This window comes from Apis cerana, linkage group LG2 (genome assembly GCF_029169275.1).
Source record: "Apis cerana isolate GH-2021 linkage group LG2, AcerK_1.0, whole genome shotgun sequence".
Classification (NCBI taxonomy): domain Eukaryota; kingdom Metazoa; phylum Arthropoda; class Insecta; order Hymenoptera; family Apidae; genus Apis; species Apis cerana.
This window is the reverse complement of record NC_083853.1, coordinates 933,036-955,393: the sequence shown is the minus strand read 5'-3', so window position 1 is coordinate 955,393 and position 22,358 is coordinate 933,036. Positions and strand designations below refer to the sequence as shown.

Genomic DNA, 22,358 nt, shown 5'->3' with positions numbered 1-22,358 from the left:
CTCTGTAGAAGATTTACTATTTATTTTTATTTTTCGATACTAATATATTTACTGTTAAATTAATCTAATCAATTAACAAACTAATAAATTCTTTAAAAATATATAATTTTTTCCCATTATTCTTCTCTCAACTTCTTTTTTCAAACTTCAAATAGCGTTATATCTTTTTTTTTTAATTTTGTCTATTGGTGAATAATTAATTATTTTTATTCTGTGAAATAAAAAAATGAAAATTAAGAACTAGTCTCATGCATTATCTTAATATAATACTTATAATAATAGATAGATAAAAACTCTTTATTTTTATAATTTTATTTCAAACAATGAATTAATTAAAGAAATTAATTAAAGAAAAAAAAATATAAATCATAGTTATCAAAGTATTTTGCAGTTATCAAATTTTTATGTTTCTAAAATTTATTTCAAACAATAAATTAATCAAAAAATGAAGAAATATAAAAGACAGTTATTTAAGAATTATAAAAAGAAAAAACAACATTTTAACATTTTGTCTGAACAACTTCATGGAAAAAGCTATATTTAATTTCTGGAAAACCCAGTTTAGATATTGAGGAAGAAGAGCAATTATATAATAAAAATATAATACTAGGAAGTTTGTCCTCTCATTATAATCAGAATGTAAGGAAGCGTAAAAGTGATTTGGAAATTTTTTGAAAAGTATAATTGCTTCTCTACTTGTAATTACGGTATCAGAATCTAATACAGATAGATCTTTTTTCTCCTCCCATTATTAAATAAATTTACAGAGAACGAAAGATTTGATTGCATTCTGAAGTTTTAAATATTATTAAACGTATAAAAAATCAAGAAAAAATCACAAAAAGTTCAAGTCTGTAGAAGACTATAAATATACTTCATTTCACCATTTTTAAATTTATTATTTAACATCTTATATTTTCCTTGAATTCATCATTAAAATTTAATCCTAAAATTCATCATTACTTTAATTGTTGATCATGATTTGTTATTGAAATATTAGCAGATAAAATTCATTTAAAATATTAGCAAATAAATTTGTTCGTCTAAACACTCATCTTTTTTTTTTATTCAATTTCTTTAATTTACAACTTGTACTATCTTATACTTTTTCCATTATATTCAGAAAAATCAAACAAACATCAAAATCATCAGATATTCTTAAAAAAGACAGTTTTAAAAACAAACAGAATGAAATATGTTTTTATATTTTATCTATAAAATTTATACATATTATAATAAATACTGAATATCAAATGCAAAAATTTGTTTTATTTTTATTAATAATGAGTAGAAATATAAAAGTTAAAAATAATAAAACTTTATACTATCTAACTATCTAATACAAATTTTATCAAATTATTTTATCTTAAAAACATTAATTAACATATAAAAAATAAGCTTATTTATCAAAATTAAAAATAATTTTGTCTCGTAAAATTAAATTTTTTATATATTTCTACATTTATAAAATTATTAATATTTGAGGCAATTATTGTCTTTTATTAATCCTTATGATATTTAAGATTTCCGTCTCATGTTGTTTCTTTGAATAAAAAGATATTTTATCAAAAAAAATTAATATTGTATTTTCTAAATATCATGAATGTCTGTTAAATTTTTGGAGTTAATTTATATTCTCGTCAATATTGTTTTGTCAATAATGTTTTTTTTGAACAATTATGTATGTTGCCATTTCAAGAATCGAATCATTACATCTATGTTTGAATATACAGGATATTATATTCATGGGACATCTTTAAAAAATCGATTCTAGACATCAAAATAAAAGTTGATATACAAAAATATCTATTGAAGTTTATATTACAAATTATAAATAATTGAAATTTACATTAGATAAAACGAGATCGTTTTTGTCGATTTTTGTTACATTACATTATTTGGGCCTTACATTATTAAAACAAATTTAACTTGTTTATAATTTAATAAATAAATTTTAATCGATATTTTTGCATATTAACTTTTGTGTTTTTTGATTCTTTAGAATCCATGATAATATTCCGAATTAACATTTTATGTAATTATAAATATGTTTTTAATTTCTAATATTTGTTCAATCAAAACTTTATTATTTTCGAAATAAATATATTTTTAATATTTAAATGATTTTATTCATCTCATCTTTTATGAAAAGTTTTAAGTAATATGAAAAATATTTTTGTATAAGAAAAATACTATATCAAACTTCAATAATTTTTTATAATTATCTTTTAGATGTTTTTTTTATTTTAAATAGCATAATCAAAAAAAATTTCTCGTTTTTTTTTTTTGGATATCATTTCTTAATTTTTAAATACTTATAGAATTTCTTATATAGAGGACGAAAATTAAACATTTCCTTTGATAAAAGACAAATTAAGGATTTAAGGCAATAGAAATATTATATTATTATATTATATTATATATATCCATAAATTTATTGTTACTATAAATTTTAAAATTGTTTTATGAATAGTTCTTAAAATTTGTCAGAATCTTGCATGTAAATTTAAATTTTGACATATTCATATAATATATAATATAAATTTCTTTTATATTATATATAGAATACTATATAACAGAAATTTATTAAAATTATATTGCTATAGATTGAAAAACATTTTCAATTACCATCACATGGACATTATATATTAAAAAATAAATATTTCAATATCAATGTTTTTCAATATATGTATATCATATTGAACTTTTTAGAAGGAAATTAAAAAACGTTGTATTTCTTATTTTATACCTAAAAAAATTATCATTGTAGTTCCAATATAAAAATTTTTGAAAGATCCAAAATAATATACACAATTTTGAAACATCATAATTTCGAACATTAGTTATCGCATGTCCAAATATATATAAAAATATTTTGAAAATATGTATTTTTTTTTATTTTTTTAACATATTTTAATCCATATACTTCATTGAATAAATCTATTTTTTTAACATACTTTTTATATTTTTGACAAATGTTATATTATTTACTATTGTTAATTCATTGTCTATAATTTCTTTCATTTGATGCATTATTCTATAATTTTATAGAATAATTAAATAAATGATTATATTTAAAAAAATAATTAAATATATTTATCAGACATCTTTAGAAAGTCTAGAAATTAAACCAAACAAAAGTTAGAATAGAGTGAATTGTTTTTTCTCCCTTATACTGCTGCTCCATTTTATCTTCGTCATTTAACGCAAAATTAAATATGAAAATTAAATATCAGATCATAACTTAATAAATAAATCTTAAATAACTTGTTTATACTAATTATTAATTATATTTATTTTAGCTCTTAGAATCCTCCAAAGATTTTTCGCGAGTATATCAATATATTTCCTATATTTTCTATATTTCTATTTCATAAATATATATATTTCTATTTCATATTTATATTTCATAAATATATATACATATTTCTTTAATAAAAATCAAAAAAATTATTTTACTCAACTATGAAAGAAGGCAATAATTGCAAAAAAATATAAATAATCTTATTTAAAAATATTTAAAAATATAAAATCTCTTTGTATTTTTAGGTATTCCTAAATATTTTGTATTAATATTAAGTAATAAAAAATTTAATTGAATTAAAATACTTATTCTCTTTTAATAAAATGTATCAAATGTAGAAATAAACAAAATAATAATAATTAATAACAAATAATAACAAATAATAACAAAATTATTATAAAATGCAATTTCTTAGTCTAAATTATCAAAATTTCTATTGATTTTCTATGAATGTTGAATCTATGAAATTTTCTATAGATACTGCTTTATTCTAATATATGTTCAATCATTTTATAAGTATTATAAGTATTATTAATTATTATATTATTTCTCTGCAATTTAAAATATTCAATTTTAATTAAATAAATGGATATTTGTAAAGTTTTAATTCTTTTTTTATTTTTTAAATTTTAAAAACATACATATATATGTATATTACACATGTGAATGATTCATGATGATGATATATATTGAATTTAAAGATTTTTGAATATATCATAATAACTGAACGGTTGTACACGTGTGTTTTATTACAATGAATACATAAATCTTAAATATCGCGTAATATTCGTAATATACATTATTATCATATCATAAATTTTTATATTTACATTTAATAAAAAATATGCTTATAGAATATTTTATATTAATTATATAGAGAATTGTCTTATTATAAAATATGATAATATAATTGATAATTAAAATATAATGATCTTTAACAAAATATATAATGATATAATTTTTTCATTAATAAAAATATCAAAATATTATTACTTTACTTAATAGAATTAATAAAATTATAAATATCATGATTTTATAGAAATCACATATTTGAGGAATTTGAAAATTCTTTTTTAAGGGAATAATAAGAATGGAAAAAAATTTTTATTCGTGATAATTTTATGACAATTTTTTTGAAAATATTTCGAGTCATTTTTTTTAAATACTATAAATATGAGTAAAAAATTCTAAGAATATACACTCAAATTTAAATTTCAATAATTAATTAAAGATTTTGTTTGCATGCAAGAATTGTATTGCATGGATTTTTATTATTAAAAAAATATAATAAACAGAATATTTTTTAATTATTTAATAGAAAAATATATAATAAATATATTAAATATATTATAAATTAACACATTATCTATTAGATCATATCTTCTTGAATTATTTTATTTGTCAATTTTTATTATATTTTTTAATTTGTCTATATTTTAAAAAATAATCAACATTTAAAGAACCATTCATGTTCATATTATTAGTTAATTTGTTTCCTTTTGATTCTTTATTATTTATTCAATAAAATAATTAGTAAAATTTAATGTCTTGCAATTATATAATTTATTTATTATATCATAGTTTCACATTTAATCTTGAAATAATGAATAAAATACGTATGAAGAATAAATAAAACCAAGTTATGAAATATTCGAATTGCATAAACATAATCAACCGAGTTGCGAAGGTAACTCACAGATAATTTGGAAGATTATGTTGACATTGAGATTGGTGATATCGAAACAACCAAACAGTTTTCATTATTTTCATATACACATAATAACACGAGTTATTCGCCGTAAATGTTCCGAGACAGGAAATCGATATTCTCATATTGTAAGTGCGCAATATCGTTTTCCTGATAATGTCTATTTCTATTTCCTGCAGATGGAGTAAAAAGCATTTATTGTTAAACTTGCAATCAATAGGTTATAGCATAGTTAGCTTTCTATCTTTTCAAATATAAGTATAAGCATAAATTTTAATTGGTTTTATTAGAAGAATAGATTATATTAATAGAATATATTATTATACAAAAAAGTAATTTATTTGGTTATTAATATAAAATGTTCAATATTGTTGGAAAAAAGATTTTATGTGATTTTTATATGAAAAAATAAATTGAAAATTTATAATAATATTTTTTTCAAATGTATATATATTTTAAAATTAATATATTTTAAAATTTTAAATCTATCAAATTAAATTTAATTTAAAAAGTAGAATTATGTATTTTGACAGAATTTTTTCAGCAATTTATCTTATTTTATATATTTATGTATTTTTAATTATTCAATATAATAAACAGAAATCTGAGCTGAGACATTAATTTATAGCTGTATGCTTAAGTTAAGTCGATATATAATCAAATGTACATATATTAAACTTTTAGGTTTCTTCAGATTTAAAAGTTGATTTTTATAAAAATTAAATCTCTTATGAAAACTTTATTCTATGTTCTATATTTTATTTTTTTATATAGAATAATCACTTTTTCAATTATATCAATCTTTTATTATAAAAAAATATTCAATTTTTAGAATATGTAGAATAATTTTAGAATATGTTCAGAATATGTAGACACGTAATTTTTTAAAATCTTCAAAGCTGGGATTTTTCTCCGTTTAAATTATTTTCTTAAATTATATTTTTGTTTTAAATTATAATCTAAATGAATACGTTATGAAATATTAAATATTTCAATTTGCTTCATAAAGTTATATCTGTCATAAAAATATATAGTTTTGTTTCATCTTGATAAAAAATCATATTTCTATGATTTGTAATAATTACAATTTTCTTTTTTAATTGCTTTTCTAAATATATATATTAAAAATATTTTATAGATTTAATTTTTTATGTAATTATAAATAGAATAAATTTAAACGAAAAGAAATTTTTGTCTTTAAATGCCTTGAAAAACTATATGTTTGCATATGCACAAAAATCAAATATTTATTATATTAAAGAACTTCAACTGTTATTACAATAATAGAATATTAGTTACAGAAGAAAATAATTATGATTATTTTAAAAGCTTTATTGTTTGTGAAGTAATCAATTTCTTATAATGAAACGCATTAAAAGTTTTGCGTTTATATAATACATTATTTAAGATTAATTGAGATGCAGATAATTAATTTTATATATTCTAATTTTAAGAATTGAATATGTTAATAATAAGTTATTTAGAAAAAGTTCTCGAAACTTCATCACAATAAAATTTTTTTTAACGTTTTCGTTAATGATCTTACATTTACATATATATATATTGAAAGAAAAATTTTTATTACATTCGTGCATTATCACGAATCATTATATTTATGTTTATATATGTGATGAAACTTTGGAATTTATGTTAGCTTTGGATTAGAATTAGCTTATACTAATAATATAATGATTTATAATGAATTTATAATGAAATGAAGTTCAATGTTGATTTGTAAATACATACATATGGATGTATATACATATATATATATACATATGTATATACATATATATATATTTATACATATGTTAATACATATGTCATAAAATAAATTTAAATTGAATCGAAATTGATTTATTTAATAATTAATATATATGTATATATTATAATATATTAATATATATGTATATAATCATATTAATATAATCATATTAAATGTAATATATGTATATTTAAATAATTTATCTTAAAAATATAATTTATTGTTACAAGTTTCCAATAATAAACTATTTTTTTCTCTTTTTCATTTTCTTTTTTAAAATTATTATATTACATTTATATTTTATATTTATATTTAATTGTTCTTTTTGTTTATTTTTTCATATATACGTATTTTTTATGTATTATTTTTTATGTATTTATACGTATATACATAATAAAGTATTGAAAAGGAACTATCATAATAAAATCTTTAATGAAATAGCTTTTCAGAAAATTTATTACTAATGTATTTTTTAACATATATATTTTTATTGATATTTATTTTCTATAAATTTTATAAAAAATAAATAGAAATTAATAATTCACATATAAATTTATGAAGTTATAAATTTTGAAAAAATAATTAATAATTATTTTATTTAGTTTTATTTAATTTCAAATTCTAAATCTTTAATGGACAATTAATATTGTATAATATTTTATTTAATATAAATATTATATATGTTATAAATTTTATATAAAAAAGTTATTAAGAAAATGAAAAATAAGGAGTATAGTATATAACAATGATGGAGATCATTGTCAAAGTCAAAAATCAGAAAGCGTGAATGTCTATTATATGCAATAAAATGGTAATTCTATCTTCGTGCAACTCAAGTTTATCAAAAGTAATCACAAAACACCTGGATTGTTTTTACCAGAAATTCATTTTATGTACTTGAAGGGACAAAGGATTTTATTCGAGCAAAAAAAATGGTAGGGAGATTCCAGGATGTATGCTCGGTTGATTAAAGGGGTGACAAAAAAAATGTTAACCGAATTCCCTTTCACATGATTTATATTCTTTGGTATATAATATTTTTATGATATATATATATAATTTATTATTTATTTATTAAAAAATATGAACATTAAAATAAATTGTTATTTGTATAATTATTAAAATAATTTTTTAATTTTTATTCAATTAATTTTTTTTGTATTTGTTCTATTACTTTATAATTTAATAATAATATTATTATTTAAATAATAAAATATTTGAAGATAAAATATTTAAATATTTAAAATAATAAATTATTATTTTATTTAATACTTAAATATTTGTTGTTTTCGTTAAAAAAATATAAAGATAAAAATATTTTTCTGTAATGAGATAATTTTTCTAAAATTTTTGTTTCTCAAAGTGACTTTTTTTATACCTATATTTATTATAAAAATTAAATTTCGATCTTCTTTCATCAAGATTCATCGATGGAAAATAGGAAAATAGAAGATAATTGATTCATCATTCAGAAATGAAAAATGTCAATATCTCTTATCTTCAATTTATATTTTAAAAAGACGTTAATTAATGTTTGTCATTCACAATATAATAAATTACATAACTCGGTATTAAAAAGTTACAACTTTTTAAGGTTTTTTAAGACAAATTATACTTAAAAAAAATATTTGCTAATTTTTTTATCTAAATTAATTAATTAAATTAATTAAAAATATGAATATATAAAATAATTGTATTTATTCTATTCATTTTTGTCTGTGATTTATATTTTTTTGAATCTTGAAAAATTATACTAATTTCTCTTAAAATAAAAATAACAATAAAATTAATTGATTTTTCAAAAAAGCATTTATTATTATTATTTTTTATTAGCATCAATATTTTAAAAATGAATAATTTCTAAAGAAATTGTTTCTTTATTTGAAATCAAAAAATTTTTAATTTTACATATAAACTTATAAAAATTATTTTTTATAAAAAAAAATGAAAAAATTTGATAAAAATTAAATATATTAGAATATTTCTTTAATTTTTATGAACTTTTTAATTGATAAAAGAATACGATAGATTGAATAACGATAAATGTAATACATTAAATATACATCAAAACATAAATATTAATTAATTACAAATTTTGAATATATAATGAAAAATAATATTTAAAATTTATTCATTTATATGTATGTATATATATATATATATATATATATATATATATATATATATATATATATATATATATTCTATAAAATAACTTTTAGTTACTGATTTAAAATTATAATGTAAATATTTCCTTTTCTATTTTTTAATTTTTAATTTGATTTTTTTTTAAATAATATTGATTATTATTTAACAGTTTTGCATTTGCAAAATTTATAATTTAAATTCAAAAATGTAGTTGTAATAAATATAGTTATAACGATTGTAATGTTATAATCAATAGAAAATATTGTATTAATAAAAAATAGAGATAAGAATATTATTTTTCGCTTATTATCAAATGAAATAATATATAATATTATTTCATTTATAATTTTATAATTATGATATAAAATAAATCTTAATTCAATAAAAAAAATCTAGTAATTTTTAACTTTTTTACTTACATTTTTACTACGTGTAAATAAGATTATTTTTATTTATTATTACAATTTAATTTAATATTTTAATCTTTTAACTTTTTAGAATTGACCTGAAATGATTGTAACAATTTCCATGCTTGCCATTTTTTATTAACAAATTCAGAAGTTCAATAGAATTTTGAAATGCAAAAAATAATAAATTATTATTATTGTAATATAAGAAATTCATATTTCTGACTAGTTTTATTTGCAAACTTATAGACATGAACAGACGTTTTGTTTAAAAGAAAAAGTTCTTTGTACAGGATAAATGATCTTTTCTCATTAAGTATTCAGTAAAGATAAAATATTCACTTATAGGATGAATATGCGGTTTTATGATTGCAATAGTTGGTGGCTTTCGTTAAAAAAGATCGATATTATCAGGAACTATGGCCAATACAGCCTGATAAGCTAGCAGTTCATGTTTAGGCACGATTTCCGCCAGTAAAGTAATCCTTAGAGGGTCTAGAAGCGAGAGTTTCAGATTTCGTTTTCCTGTTTACCAGAGCTTCCTGAGAAAATAATGGTAGACTTATATGATGACAGTTCAAAAGATTTTCTGTAGAATCGTACATTTGAATATCAAGTAAAAATTATGTAAGTAAAAAATACTTAATCAAAACTTCTTTCGAATAAACTCATAGATAATAAGAAATATATAAATAAACAAATATAAATTGAGAAAAATACGTATTCTATCAAATTTATAATACTTGGATATTATTTTATTATATTATTATTTATATTATTGTAAATATGCATATTTTAAAATAACAAAGCATTTCAATTGAATTGGTTATAATAAATTATAATAAATTTGTATAATAAAAAATAAATAATATTTTAACTACAAGATATTAATGATGAAATAATTTTAGTAATGAAATAGTGAAATAATGAAATCTTTTATTAGAAATATTTCTAATAAAAGAAAATTATAATTAAATCGATAAAATACATTGCGTAAATAAATAATATTAACAATATTAATATAATTACGCTTGGATTACGAAATGAAATCTTCTATTTATGTAAAAAACTCTAAATTATATTTTGCATAAAAAATCTAAAGATTAAATTAATTCTCTTTCAATATTATTAAACGAATCATACAATTTTGATTTTTTTCATTCCATTTACGATTGTAAATGAGCTCCATTGGTGATTAAGAAATCAAGTCAGTGAGTTAGTTGAGAGTTGTTCGCAATTTCAACTTGTTTTTCTATAGAATTATATGGCTTATGACAGTTTGATTTTGTGGATTCTTATATATAGATACATAATAGGTATAGAAAGAACACATAAGTCATAAAGATTAATGTTTGAATAATTCACAGGTACCAGTTTGAATACATTACCTTAACGAATTATTTTATTGTTCGCCTTCGATTTTATTATGCGCCATTCATAGTATTGCATCAATACTTTGTATTAGGAAACATAATACGAATAACAACGCTGGTCTTTTGATCTTACTTGAAAGGTCATGAGAAACAGAAGTTAGCACGAAATTATTTCCTTTCTTTTAAAAATAAATTTTTATGTAACCTTTTTTATGATTCTTTCTTTCTTTTTAATTAAGACATTATCAAATAATAAATTATTTTTAAATTATATCGATTTAAAATAATTTTTACAAACAGTTTTATCTATTAAAGTTAAATTTTATTATCTCTCAATTAGTTTTTTTGAACAAATAAATTGCAAAATATAATAAAATTCTTTGTTTCGTTATATAGTCTTAAAAATATTTACGAAAAAATAATTTTTTATTTTAAGAATTTTTATTTTAAAAATTAATCATATTTGTAGAAAAAAAGAACAAAATTTCTTTTTATAAATTATTTAATAAATGCAATTATATATTAATAAACGATATTATTTTGTGATTTACATATAATTTTACATAAATTAATTGAAAAAAGAAACTATTTAAATAAATATTTAATTATATAAAATATTTATTAACTATATATAAAATAATTAGATAATCGCTTACTATAAATAATTGTTAATTTAAAAATATTTACAGTAAAAATCATTTTTTTAATATATCATTTAATAAAATTTTAGATTTATTGATAATAAAAATATTTAATTAATATTAATAAAAAATTAATAATCTTCAGTGAAGAAGTCATTTTATTATTAATCAATAATTAAGTAATATATAATAAATTTATTCTTTATAGTACAGAGAAAATATTTATTTGAATAATAAACAACAATAATATAAATATCTGATAAATATTGTTTTTTTAAATAATAAAAAAAATAATTAAAAATTAAAATAGAGAAATCATTAAGTAAAAAATATTTTTAATCTGTTGATATGGTTGTATTTAGTTAAATTTTTTTTACAATTTTAATTCAAAGGAAACAAAATACCTCTTAATTTCTGTTTTCTGACTTTAAATATAATTTATACATAATACTTATATATGTATTTATACTTATATCTACATGCATTTATATATAGATATGGGAAATAAACAAATTTATATAATCATAAACAAAATTTTTATATAATTAAAATTTTTTAAATCTGAAAATATTCCCTATATAAATGTTTTCCCTTAAATAATTTATTTTATATTTTGCATAATATAACATACTATGCACATAAACGTTTGCAATTTAATTATAATTACATTGTGTCTCAATATTATTTTGAAGAAAAAATAAATCACGTAACAAGTAAATCAGAAAAATATTGAGAAACGAAAGATGAAATACATATACGTAGTTCATTAAGAGGAATTCAGACTTCCTATTCAGACTTCCTATATAACGTGCTTTCTTCGTAACTCGAGCAGTTTCCATTCTCGATTTCTTATATCGTTCTAATTTCTTCCTGTCAACTTGACGCGTTCTCCTAGAAACGGATTTCACATATATCGTGCACGTTTCAAGATACAGCTTTCATCGAGCAATAGACTTTCCCAATACGGCTTGTTTAAATCGCGCACTCATAAGAGAAAGAGATCGTGCTATGTTCATTGTTTTTTATACATTTGAGTTAGATTAATATAAAAAAAGGCACAAAAAAAATTTTGAAATGAAATTAAAATAATAATTTTAATCTCAATTTATTTGTTTAATAAAATAAAGTAATACAATTAAATTCATAATCAGATAGGTTAATTCAACAATATATAAATATTGTAAATAATATTATAATAGATATAAATTGTAATTAGAAATTTTTCTTTTAAAAATAAACGAACAATTGAATTTAATAAAGAAATTAAAGTGACATTTCAATAAATAAATGAAAACATTATTTCTTTGTTTGTTTTAATAATCTAAGTTATCATAAATCATAATTATAAATATAATATAAATCATAATTTTTAGATATAAGTAATATTTTATAAAATTTTCAAATAAAGAATTCGATATAAAATATAAATAAAAATTTCTTTCAATTATAAAATTTTTTAACAATTTTTTTCTCTATAATATAAAATTATTACTTTTTTTATAAAACAGGACATCTTTATAATAACAAAAAAATAATTGATTTAAAAAAAATATTGATATTTCATTTTATATATATATATTTTTTTATTTTATTCACAGTATAAGATTATAATCTACTATATATAAGTCAAGTTATCTCATAGAATAAGATTATTTTTTTCTTAAATGATATAAGTAAAATAATATTTTAAAATTATAAAATTAATTGCAGAAATAATATGGCAATATATATATAAATATAAAGTACAGTACAAAAATTTAATAAATTTTACTTTTCTTAGTATTCTTAAATTATTTATACGAATTAGTTATCAATTTTTCTCCATTTATAATATTTTAATATTTTCTTTACTTTTTACATATTTGTTTTTCTATATTTTTTTAAACATATAAATAAATTAATCTGTAACATATATATAAATAAATCTGTTATTAATTCTAACTTTATTCGTGATAAATATTTCCATTTAAATACATTTCGTATTATAAATGAATAAGTTATATACTGAAATTTTAAAAAGGAATCTATTATTATGAATCTATTATTATTTATTATTATGTAATCCCTTCAACGGAGAATTTTACAAAGAAAAGAAGTGATTTTTATAAGCGAATTTGTCTTATTATTTTATAAAACAAATAGATTTACGCGTTTTATAGAAAAAAAAAAAAAACAATAAGTGGATATTTGGAAGTTTTAGCGAAAATTTATTTTCGTAAATGAAGATTTGAATTTTTCAAGATATTTTCAAAACCTATCCAAAAAAAATTTTTTTTTTACGTTTATATTATTATGGACAACTTTTCAAAAGACATGGAATTGATGAAAAAGAATAATAAGAAAAATAAAAAAAATAACTAGCATAAATGAATCTGGATCGGATTCTGATATAAACAAATTATGCGAAAGCGAGAAAAAATTTGACAATATAAACGAAATTGAAGGTTCTAACGACAGTAGGAATGAAAATTATCACAGTTCGTATACCGTAAAAGAAAAAGAATGCGTATTATTTCAGATACTAAAAGCGAAAATGAAATAAAAGATGCTGATAATGAAGAAAATAGTACGAAAGCAGGCCCCTTCGTGTGTTTTATAATTGTTTTTAGATTTGGCAGCCATACCTGAATTATTATACAAAGAGACCACTGGAGTAAACAAAATTCGAAAGAATTTTGTCTTTCAATTAGAATTGAATGAAGAATTGAACAGCGACCATCACAACGAATAAAACACTAGGTTCAATTCAGTGTGTGAAGTCTAATTATATTTGCATTAAATCTAACAAGTATGTACGCGGAAAGTATATATATCCAAGATAGAGTTTATTGTAAAAAATTTATCGAAGACAATAGTAAATAAAAATGTATAAATTTTAAATAGATAATTTACAAAAAATTGCATTTTAACATACCAGTGAAAAAGACGGATTTCCGTAAAAAAATATAGTCAATGTCCGTAAATCTAGTGTTAAACTTGGAAGAAGGTGATTAAGTTTTGGAAAAAGAGAATAGGTCGCGAGAAAACGGTATTTAAGTGACCTCGTCTGGAGAAGGAGGTGACTCAATAGGCCGTGCATCAGCTTTCCCGAAGGAGAACTCGACGGATGTTACACTGGGGTCGTGCCCTTTTCGTAGGAGTGACTGATCGCACGTGTGTTCCTTCGTAGAACGTGTGAACCACTCCACGAAGATGTATACTACGAACGAGTGTGTGCGATGTCTAACTTAATGTCTTCTCGAGAGTGTCTGGCGACGTCGTCGTCATCCTTTCGAGTACGCGCAGCTGCAGCTACCGTGTGGGCCGACAATGAGTAGCCTCCGTGAAATATACATCATAAATTTTTCTTGATCCTTTTTTTACTATTTCCGTTTTGTTTTACGGTATGTTAATGAATATGCTTTTTCATGGAAAACGTGGTCATTTATAAATGGAAATACCATGTATCTTATTTGTCTTATTTCTTGTTTATATAATAATTATTGAATGTTTTTCATATATAGGGTGACCCATTTAAATCGATATTTCACTCGAATATCTGCCAAAATATTAAACGATAGAAAAAGATGTTTTAAAGAAAAGTTGACTGGTTTCACGTAGTTTGACATTAATTTTTTTGTAGATGTATAAAAGATATATAATTTTCAATTCTCAATTGGAATTAATTGAATTTTTATTTTTTGGATGGAATCATTTAAGTTTTATCGCAGCTCGTTACAAAAAATTAAATTATTTATGTCGAATATTTTAACTTGAAATTTGTAAAGTTTATACGAGAGATTAAGAACACGCAAAATGATATCTATTTGTCTTTTACAAAAACTTCAAGTTAAAATATTTCCTAAATTAAAAATTTTTCGAAATAATTTGGTATTTATTTGTAAATAACGATATAATTTTTTTGTATTATCAGTTAAATCAATTAATCTTATTAAAATTTGAATGGAACGTTTCGTATATTTATTAATAAAAAATAAAATATAATTGAATATTTATATAATTCATTAGTTCTTCAAATTTCAAACAAATTTATTTTGAGAGATGATTCGATTTTTAAGTCGTTCGAATTTCGAATTAAATTTTTCTATTTAAAATAATATAAATTGAATTAATCCATTTCAAATCTCAAAATTTTACACGATATAAAATATTTTAAATATAAATAATAACATAAATATTATCGTATTGATCTATTTTCATAAATCATAATTTCTTAATATTATTTATTTAAATTTTTAATAAAATTTTTCTAACTTAAGATATATTCTCACGATACGATTATATTTTGGTGAGACATCAGTTGAGAAATAGAAATTTATTTGCAAAACGATAAGATATTAAATTTATTTTATTCAAAATTTGCAATTTTATTAAAAAATTCAAATATTTAGATTATCATCTATCTATGTAATAGATTTATCTACTACAAATTGTGATATTATTTCATTAGTTCATTCTTTGTAGAAAGATTCAAAAAGAAAAGTTCAGAAACTCAATATTAATCACGCTCTCTGTTCGAATCTCACAGGTCGTATAACTTATAACTAATAAATACAGCACGGTATTATTATTGTGAGTAAAGATATGTAGAAGAGGAGAAGCGTGATCCTTTCGTTGAAAATATATATCGCAATGGAAAAAAATATTGCACGGAGGTAATAATGAACATACAAGGTTTTCTTTTCTCTTACAATTAAATAGTCAGGTTTAATAGAATTTGATAAAAAAAAACAATATCCAATAATATAATTAATTTAATTAATTTAAAAAATTAATCTAATTAAAAAATTAATTTAATTTTAAACAATACTTATAATGATTAATATTAAATTGATAGGAAAATTATTAGTTTTTGATTCCAAAAGATAAACAATTTCAAATGGCATGTATAAATAGGATATGTCTGGATGTTATAAGTTACATTTTTTAAACAATACATTGTAAACTAACTATTTAATTAACAAAATATTTAAACAAAAAAATATATATTTGGAAATGTGAATATATATTGATTTATAATATTAAAGAATAAAAGATAAAAATAATCGTAGATTTTTTTATATCATCAAAAAGAAAAATATAATTGAATTCTGGATAAGATGACTCTTCAAAGTGTGATGATGCAGTAAAAAAATATATAAGTCTGAAACGAAAAATTTTTTTTGCATAAAACACTTACACACTTACTTGTTTATATACATTTAAAAGTTTTGAATGTCTTCCATAAAAGTATTTTTTATGAGTCAAACATTCGAATTTATTCATATTATTTTGATATGATTCTATTATTCTTCCATGTGTGCAGTATTGTCTATTTCCTCAATATTATTATTTTAAATATAATACTGGAGAATATAAAAAAATTTCACCGAAAGATAAATCTTGCATATTAATTATTTTGGATTTGTTTAATTTTTACAATATTTTTTATTTTTTTTTTTTTGTTTGAGATTTTTTCAATTATTGCCAATTGGTACCAATTCAAATAGGTATCAATTTTTTAAATATTTGTTAATATTCGTTTTCTTTATTAATCTTTTTAGAAATTAAAATATAAAAAATATTTTCTACATTTTCTGATTTGTTAATCTATATCCATTGAGATATTACTGATTCAATTATATGTTTATTGTTTCTATTATAGAAGTTTCTATATTGGATTTCTATAATATCACTAATATTTGTAACATGTTATTTTGATCGTGATATTCATCTACATTATGATAAATTTATTTTTCGAATTTTATAAAATATTCTATTATTATATAATGTAGATTAACTCTTTTAAATTTGAATTATATTATACGTACAATGAGATAGCTTGTCGTGAAATTTATTATATATATAATATTTATAATATATATTTCTTATATATATTTAAATATTTTTTAAATAGTGATCATATTATAGCGCATAGAAAAATTAAAGAAAAATAATATTTACGTACAAATTTTATCCATGAATGTTACGTACAATTTATCCATTAATATTTCTATGAATATTTAACATTTTATACTTATTGGATGTTTTGATAACTTATGTAAAAATATTAAGTTATATATCTATTAAAAGTTTTATGGAAGTGTTTTAATATAAGTTGTTTTAGAATAAATAAGTATGTCACGCAATAAAACATGAAAGAAGTCGTAAAAGTTAAACATGTCAATTTTTATCTTCAATCATTCGTACTGATATGTAAATTAAAAAAAAAAATAGAAATGCACTTAAATCTGAGAAAATATTTATTATATTTTTGAAATAAAATAACATTGACCCAAATTTAAAGCAAAGTTTATCGATTTAATCGAATTTAATCAAATTTCGAATCTTAAAATAAAATCATATTAAATTAATAGTAATTGATAAATTATTTATATATGTTCAATTTTAATCTATGAAAATTAGATACTCGTACTTAATTATAAATTATGATAAAAAGATGTTCAAACAGAAATTGAATATTTTTGAAAATATAATTATTTTTTTTCTAGATAGATGCATAAATCATATGAAGATTAAATATTTCTATTTTAATGAAATCATATAATTTTTAACGCATTAATTAATACAACTCGTTATTTTCTATGAAAATTGCTATTTAAAACAATTGTTTACAAAATATTTTATTTTATTTCATGAAATTTAATATATGTAAAACAAGAATAGCATAAAAGCAAGAATAGATAAATATTATTTCGCACATTCTTTGTTTTCCATAAGTCAAACACTCCCATGTAGGTAAGTTTTAAAAATTGAATATCTCTGAAACTAATGAGTTTTCGACATGAATAGTTTGATATTTTTTTGCAAAGAATAACTGTGCTGTATTTTTATAGATTATATTGCACTACATTAGATCATATCCTTCTCAAAAATAATTTCTACCTAAATATTTTTTTATATAATAAGTAATTTATAAATAAGATTAAAAATGAATATGAACTTAATAAAATTTTCGATGTTTTAAATAGTTACATCTTAAACAATATTTATCAATAGATGTTTACTGAATAAGTATACAATAATTCAAATATTTTTAAAATTATATATTATAGAAAACTAATTTTAATTGAATTTATTAATTTTGTCGAATGCTATACATGAATTAGAAGATGTATAACTTTTAAAGTAAATAAAGAAAATTATCTATAATGAAAGAATTTACAAATTAGAATATGCGAAATAAATGTAAAACAGAAAATTTTTTTAAAATAAAAAATAATATGAAGAATAAAAAATAATTCAATTATATGAATTATCTTTCAGAAGACTCATCCCTAAATATTGATCGTATGCATTATATATCTCAAGTTTTAAGAAATATTCAAATTTTACGAGCGGAACTAAAGTCGAGAAACCACCATTACGATGGGTGAGATTTCATCGATGCCAGAAAAATTCTGATGTAATGGAAGGTTTTTGTACATCCTGCATTTTTCTCTCGCAAGAAAAGATGCAGCCAACAGGTGAAACGTGGTTGAGAAAAAAATGCGCTTTACCTGAGCGATCAATGAAAGTTGAAAAAAATATGCAGGTTTCAGGCAGTCTGACACCTGTCGTTTTTGCGAATGACAGCGTCGACAAACATCTGCGTTTATACAAAAAAACTATCTTCTCGAATGTATACAAAGTCGATTATTCTTAATTTTATATATAAAAGTAAAAAAAAAAAAATTTTCTTAATATCATTTAATAAAAAATGAGAATTAAAATTTGAGAATTTCAAATTTATGGCACGATAAAATAATAAGTTAATGCTAATTGTTTAAAATATCGATTTTCGGAATATATGTATATAAAATTCACATTTTTATAAAAGATTTAAAATGATATTAATGATATAAAAAATTTAGCGATATAATAAGAAATTTATGATTTTTGAAAATAAAACAAATGAATTAAAATTATGTTGCATCAAAATTATATGTTAAAAAGTTACACAAAAAAAATTTTAAAAAGTAATTGATTCTCTAACGACATAGGATCTGTTAATCTGAAAATTAATTTTTATGTTTGTTATTGTTATGATTGTTATGTATTATATGATTGTTTTGTATTATAATGATATTTCTCTTTTATTGATATTATTTTATTTTGTGTAACATTTTATTTTGTATGATGATGTAATTTATATCTTTTTAAAGTTAAAATTTGAATTTTAAAAAAGATTTTTATTGAGATTGATATAATATGAGATTGATATAAATTATAATGTACAAAGTATTCATTCAGAATATCTTTAGAGGATCAAATATCAAATACAAATGATATTTTTATATATAGATTATTGTATTTGTTTTGATCTCTAAAATCGATTCTTTAAAAACATTACTTATTACTTTTTAAATATTCTAATTTATTAATAATTTCTATATATATATATATATATATATATATAGTGAAAATTTATAGATATATTTTATGAGATATTTATAGTTATATTTTATGAGAGTTACAACTTTTATTTCTTGTAATATATAAATTTTATTGGTATTTTAAAGACAAAAAGACAATGGTAGAAATTAACTAATTTTCTGAGCAGTGAAAAATTTTTACAGAATATTCTTTTACAACTTTAAAGCCAAAATGCAATTATTTATCTAGGAGTTAGTAGAAATATTATGAAAAATAAGCGTGAAATAGTCGCCGTTAAAATTGATTTATTTCTTCATTACCTTCTTTAGATGAAGATTCATTAATAAAATAAAAAAATAAATAGAATAAAAATAAGAAAACAGGTAAGTTTATTTATGTGTTGGTGTCGAACATATCCGAAAAGCCATAAAATCGTTTTTATGTGAGAAAAATTTGATGGTAAAGTAGGTATCGACTCGTCGGTAAACACTGTTAACGTTGATGAACGGATCGTCAATTGTTCTCTTCCATAATAACTATTTTATGGTTTTTAAATAGCAATTCCCGATCAGCTTACTTATACATTTATATTTTCTAAATGATTATTTTACTGATAAATCCTCATATAAAAGTCACTAATTATATGAATTATATGAATTTTATTAATAATATTTCGAAATTTACAATTGCGCAAATATTTCAGAAGAAATTATTTATTTGAATCTCTGAAAAATTATAAAATGAATTGAATCAAAAATTCGGGAAACTACTATACGTTTAACAGAAAAGTTAAGAATTTTTATAAAAAAAAAATGATGATTTATTAAATTTCGAACAATTTCTATTTAATATAATTCAATAAGCTTCATATATAAAAGAAGATATTCTATAAGGTATTAAAAATTATTTTAATTTTAATCATACGTTTAACTTTGCATGTGTTTAAATATTTTTATAATTATTTTTTCCTTTCTCTTTTATTATTTAAACAACTATATATTATAACAAAAATTTTTAAGATATTGAGAAATTCTTCATACTTAAATGTGATATTTATTTTTTCTTCTTTGTATATTTCTAGAAATTTAATATAATTTTATCTTATACATCTAAATTTAATAAATATTAATAAATATTAATTCAAATATTGTTATAAAAATGTATTTGAAAAAAAAATTCAATTAAATTAACTATTGATAAGCATATTTAAATTACTTTTAATTTTTTGTATAAAATATTTTTGTTTTAAAAGTTATATTATAGTCTATATTTTTTGAAATTCTGAAATAATATATTTTTTTATATTTTTTCATAATTATTTTAAAAATACAGTATATTGTTATATATTTCATCGAGATATCGTAAAATTTCGTAAAATTAAAATTTTTTATATCAGATATTACTTGCGTTTCTCTCTCTTTTTATATATTTATTAATCTTAAGTAATTATATTAAACAATATTTCATTATTTATTTTATGTAAATGAAATATATGATTTTTTTTTTTAAATATACATATTTTCAAAAACTTTGTTAAATTTAACGGCGACTTAAACAAAATTTCAAAATAATATTTATAGTATTTTCTATAAAAATTTTAATATATAAAAATAATTTCGATAAAATAAACGAGTTACCTGATCGAAGAGGTCGAATGGCTTCTGAAAGTTTAGTAATGTCTTTCGCATCGTAACGAAGGATCTCAGGGATTTGCGTGTACGGGCCCAAAAAACAGGAAGCCACAAACCTAACGAATTCCACTTCACGTTCGGCTCGTTGTTTGCCATCATCCGGTGAAACATTGTCCGGCACCGACTTCCGGAATCGAATTACTTTATGCTCCTGAAACGTACAAAAACGAAGAAATAATAAAAAAGAACAAATCAGTGAATAAGAAAAATTATATATAAAATTCAAAATGAACATTCGATTATTTCTATGCTTAAATCTTCATCGGCAATTTTTTATGTCTTGTTGTTTCAAAATTCTTTAAGGAATTTTGTAAATATTAAAAAAAAACGTAAATTAATATTTACGAATAAACATTATTAGACAATATTTTAAAATAATAATTTTTGTATAAATAATAAACGTTTTAAAGAACATAAATAAACGTTTTAAAAAAATTTCGATGAATTTTAACGACAGATTATTAACAATTAATATTATATATGACATTCTATTTCATTCTTTAGATATAATTAGCTTTCAAACTTCAATATTTCAAAAAATAAAAAATAAAAAATGATGGAGAATTAATGTTCTATAATATTTGAACTTTTGGATGCAACAATTTTTCGAACTAATCAATATTCCAAAATATGTTTCAAGAATATATTTTAATATTTTAAGGATATAAATGAGTCTTTTTCAGACGAAAGATACAAGATATTATTTATTTTTTTAATTGATTTTAATACGTTCTCTTTTATTTTTTTTTTTTAATGTTAATTCTTGATATTCAGAATATTATATAATACTGACCATAGATCAATTCTGATTAACATCTGATTAAATTGATTGAAGAAATATTCTTTGAATTTGAAAATATCCATTATGAATGTCTACGTGTGTAGAAAATGTGTAGAGAACGTGTAATAAAAAACTAATCAAAAGATTGTATTTGTATTTCATCAGAAATTGTTGATGTAATTGAT

At 19.3% G+C, this 22,358-nt stretch overlaps 1 protein-coding gene and 1 long non-coding RNA gene across 2 annotated transcripts in view; one reads left to right on the top strand and one right to left on the bottom strand.

Annotated features, from left to right (window-relative positions):
- LOC107999585 (uncharacterized) overlaps positions 1 to 22,358 on the bottom strand; it is a 60,377-nt gene that overhangs the window by 16,848 nt on the left and 21,171 nt on the right. The window contains exon 3 of the mRNA XM_017059512.3: positions 21,339 to 21,543. Coding sequence (XP_016915001.1) covers positions 21,339 to 21,543 — 205 coding nt within the window. The remainder of the gene's footprint in view (positions 1 to 21,338; positions 21,544 to 22,358) is intronic.
- The window catches only part of LOC133665737 (uncharacterized), a 46,058-nt gene that overhangs the window by 6,967 nt on the left and 16,733 nt on the right, over positions 1 to 22,358 (top strand). The window lies entirely within an intron of this gene.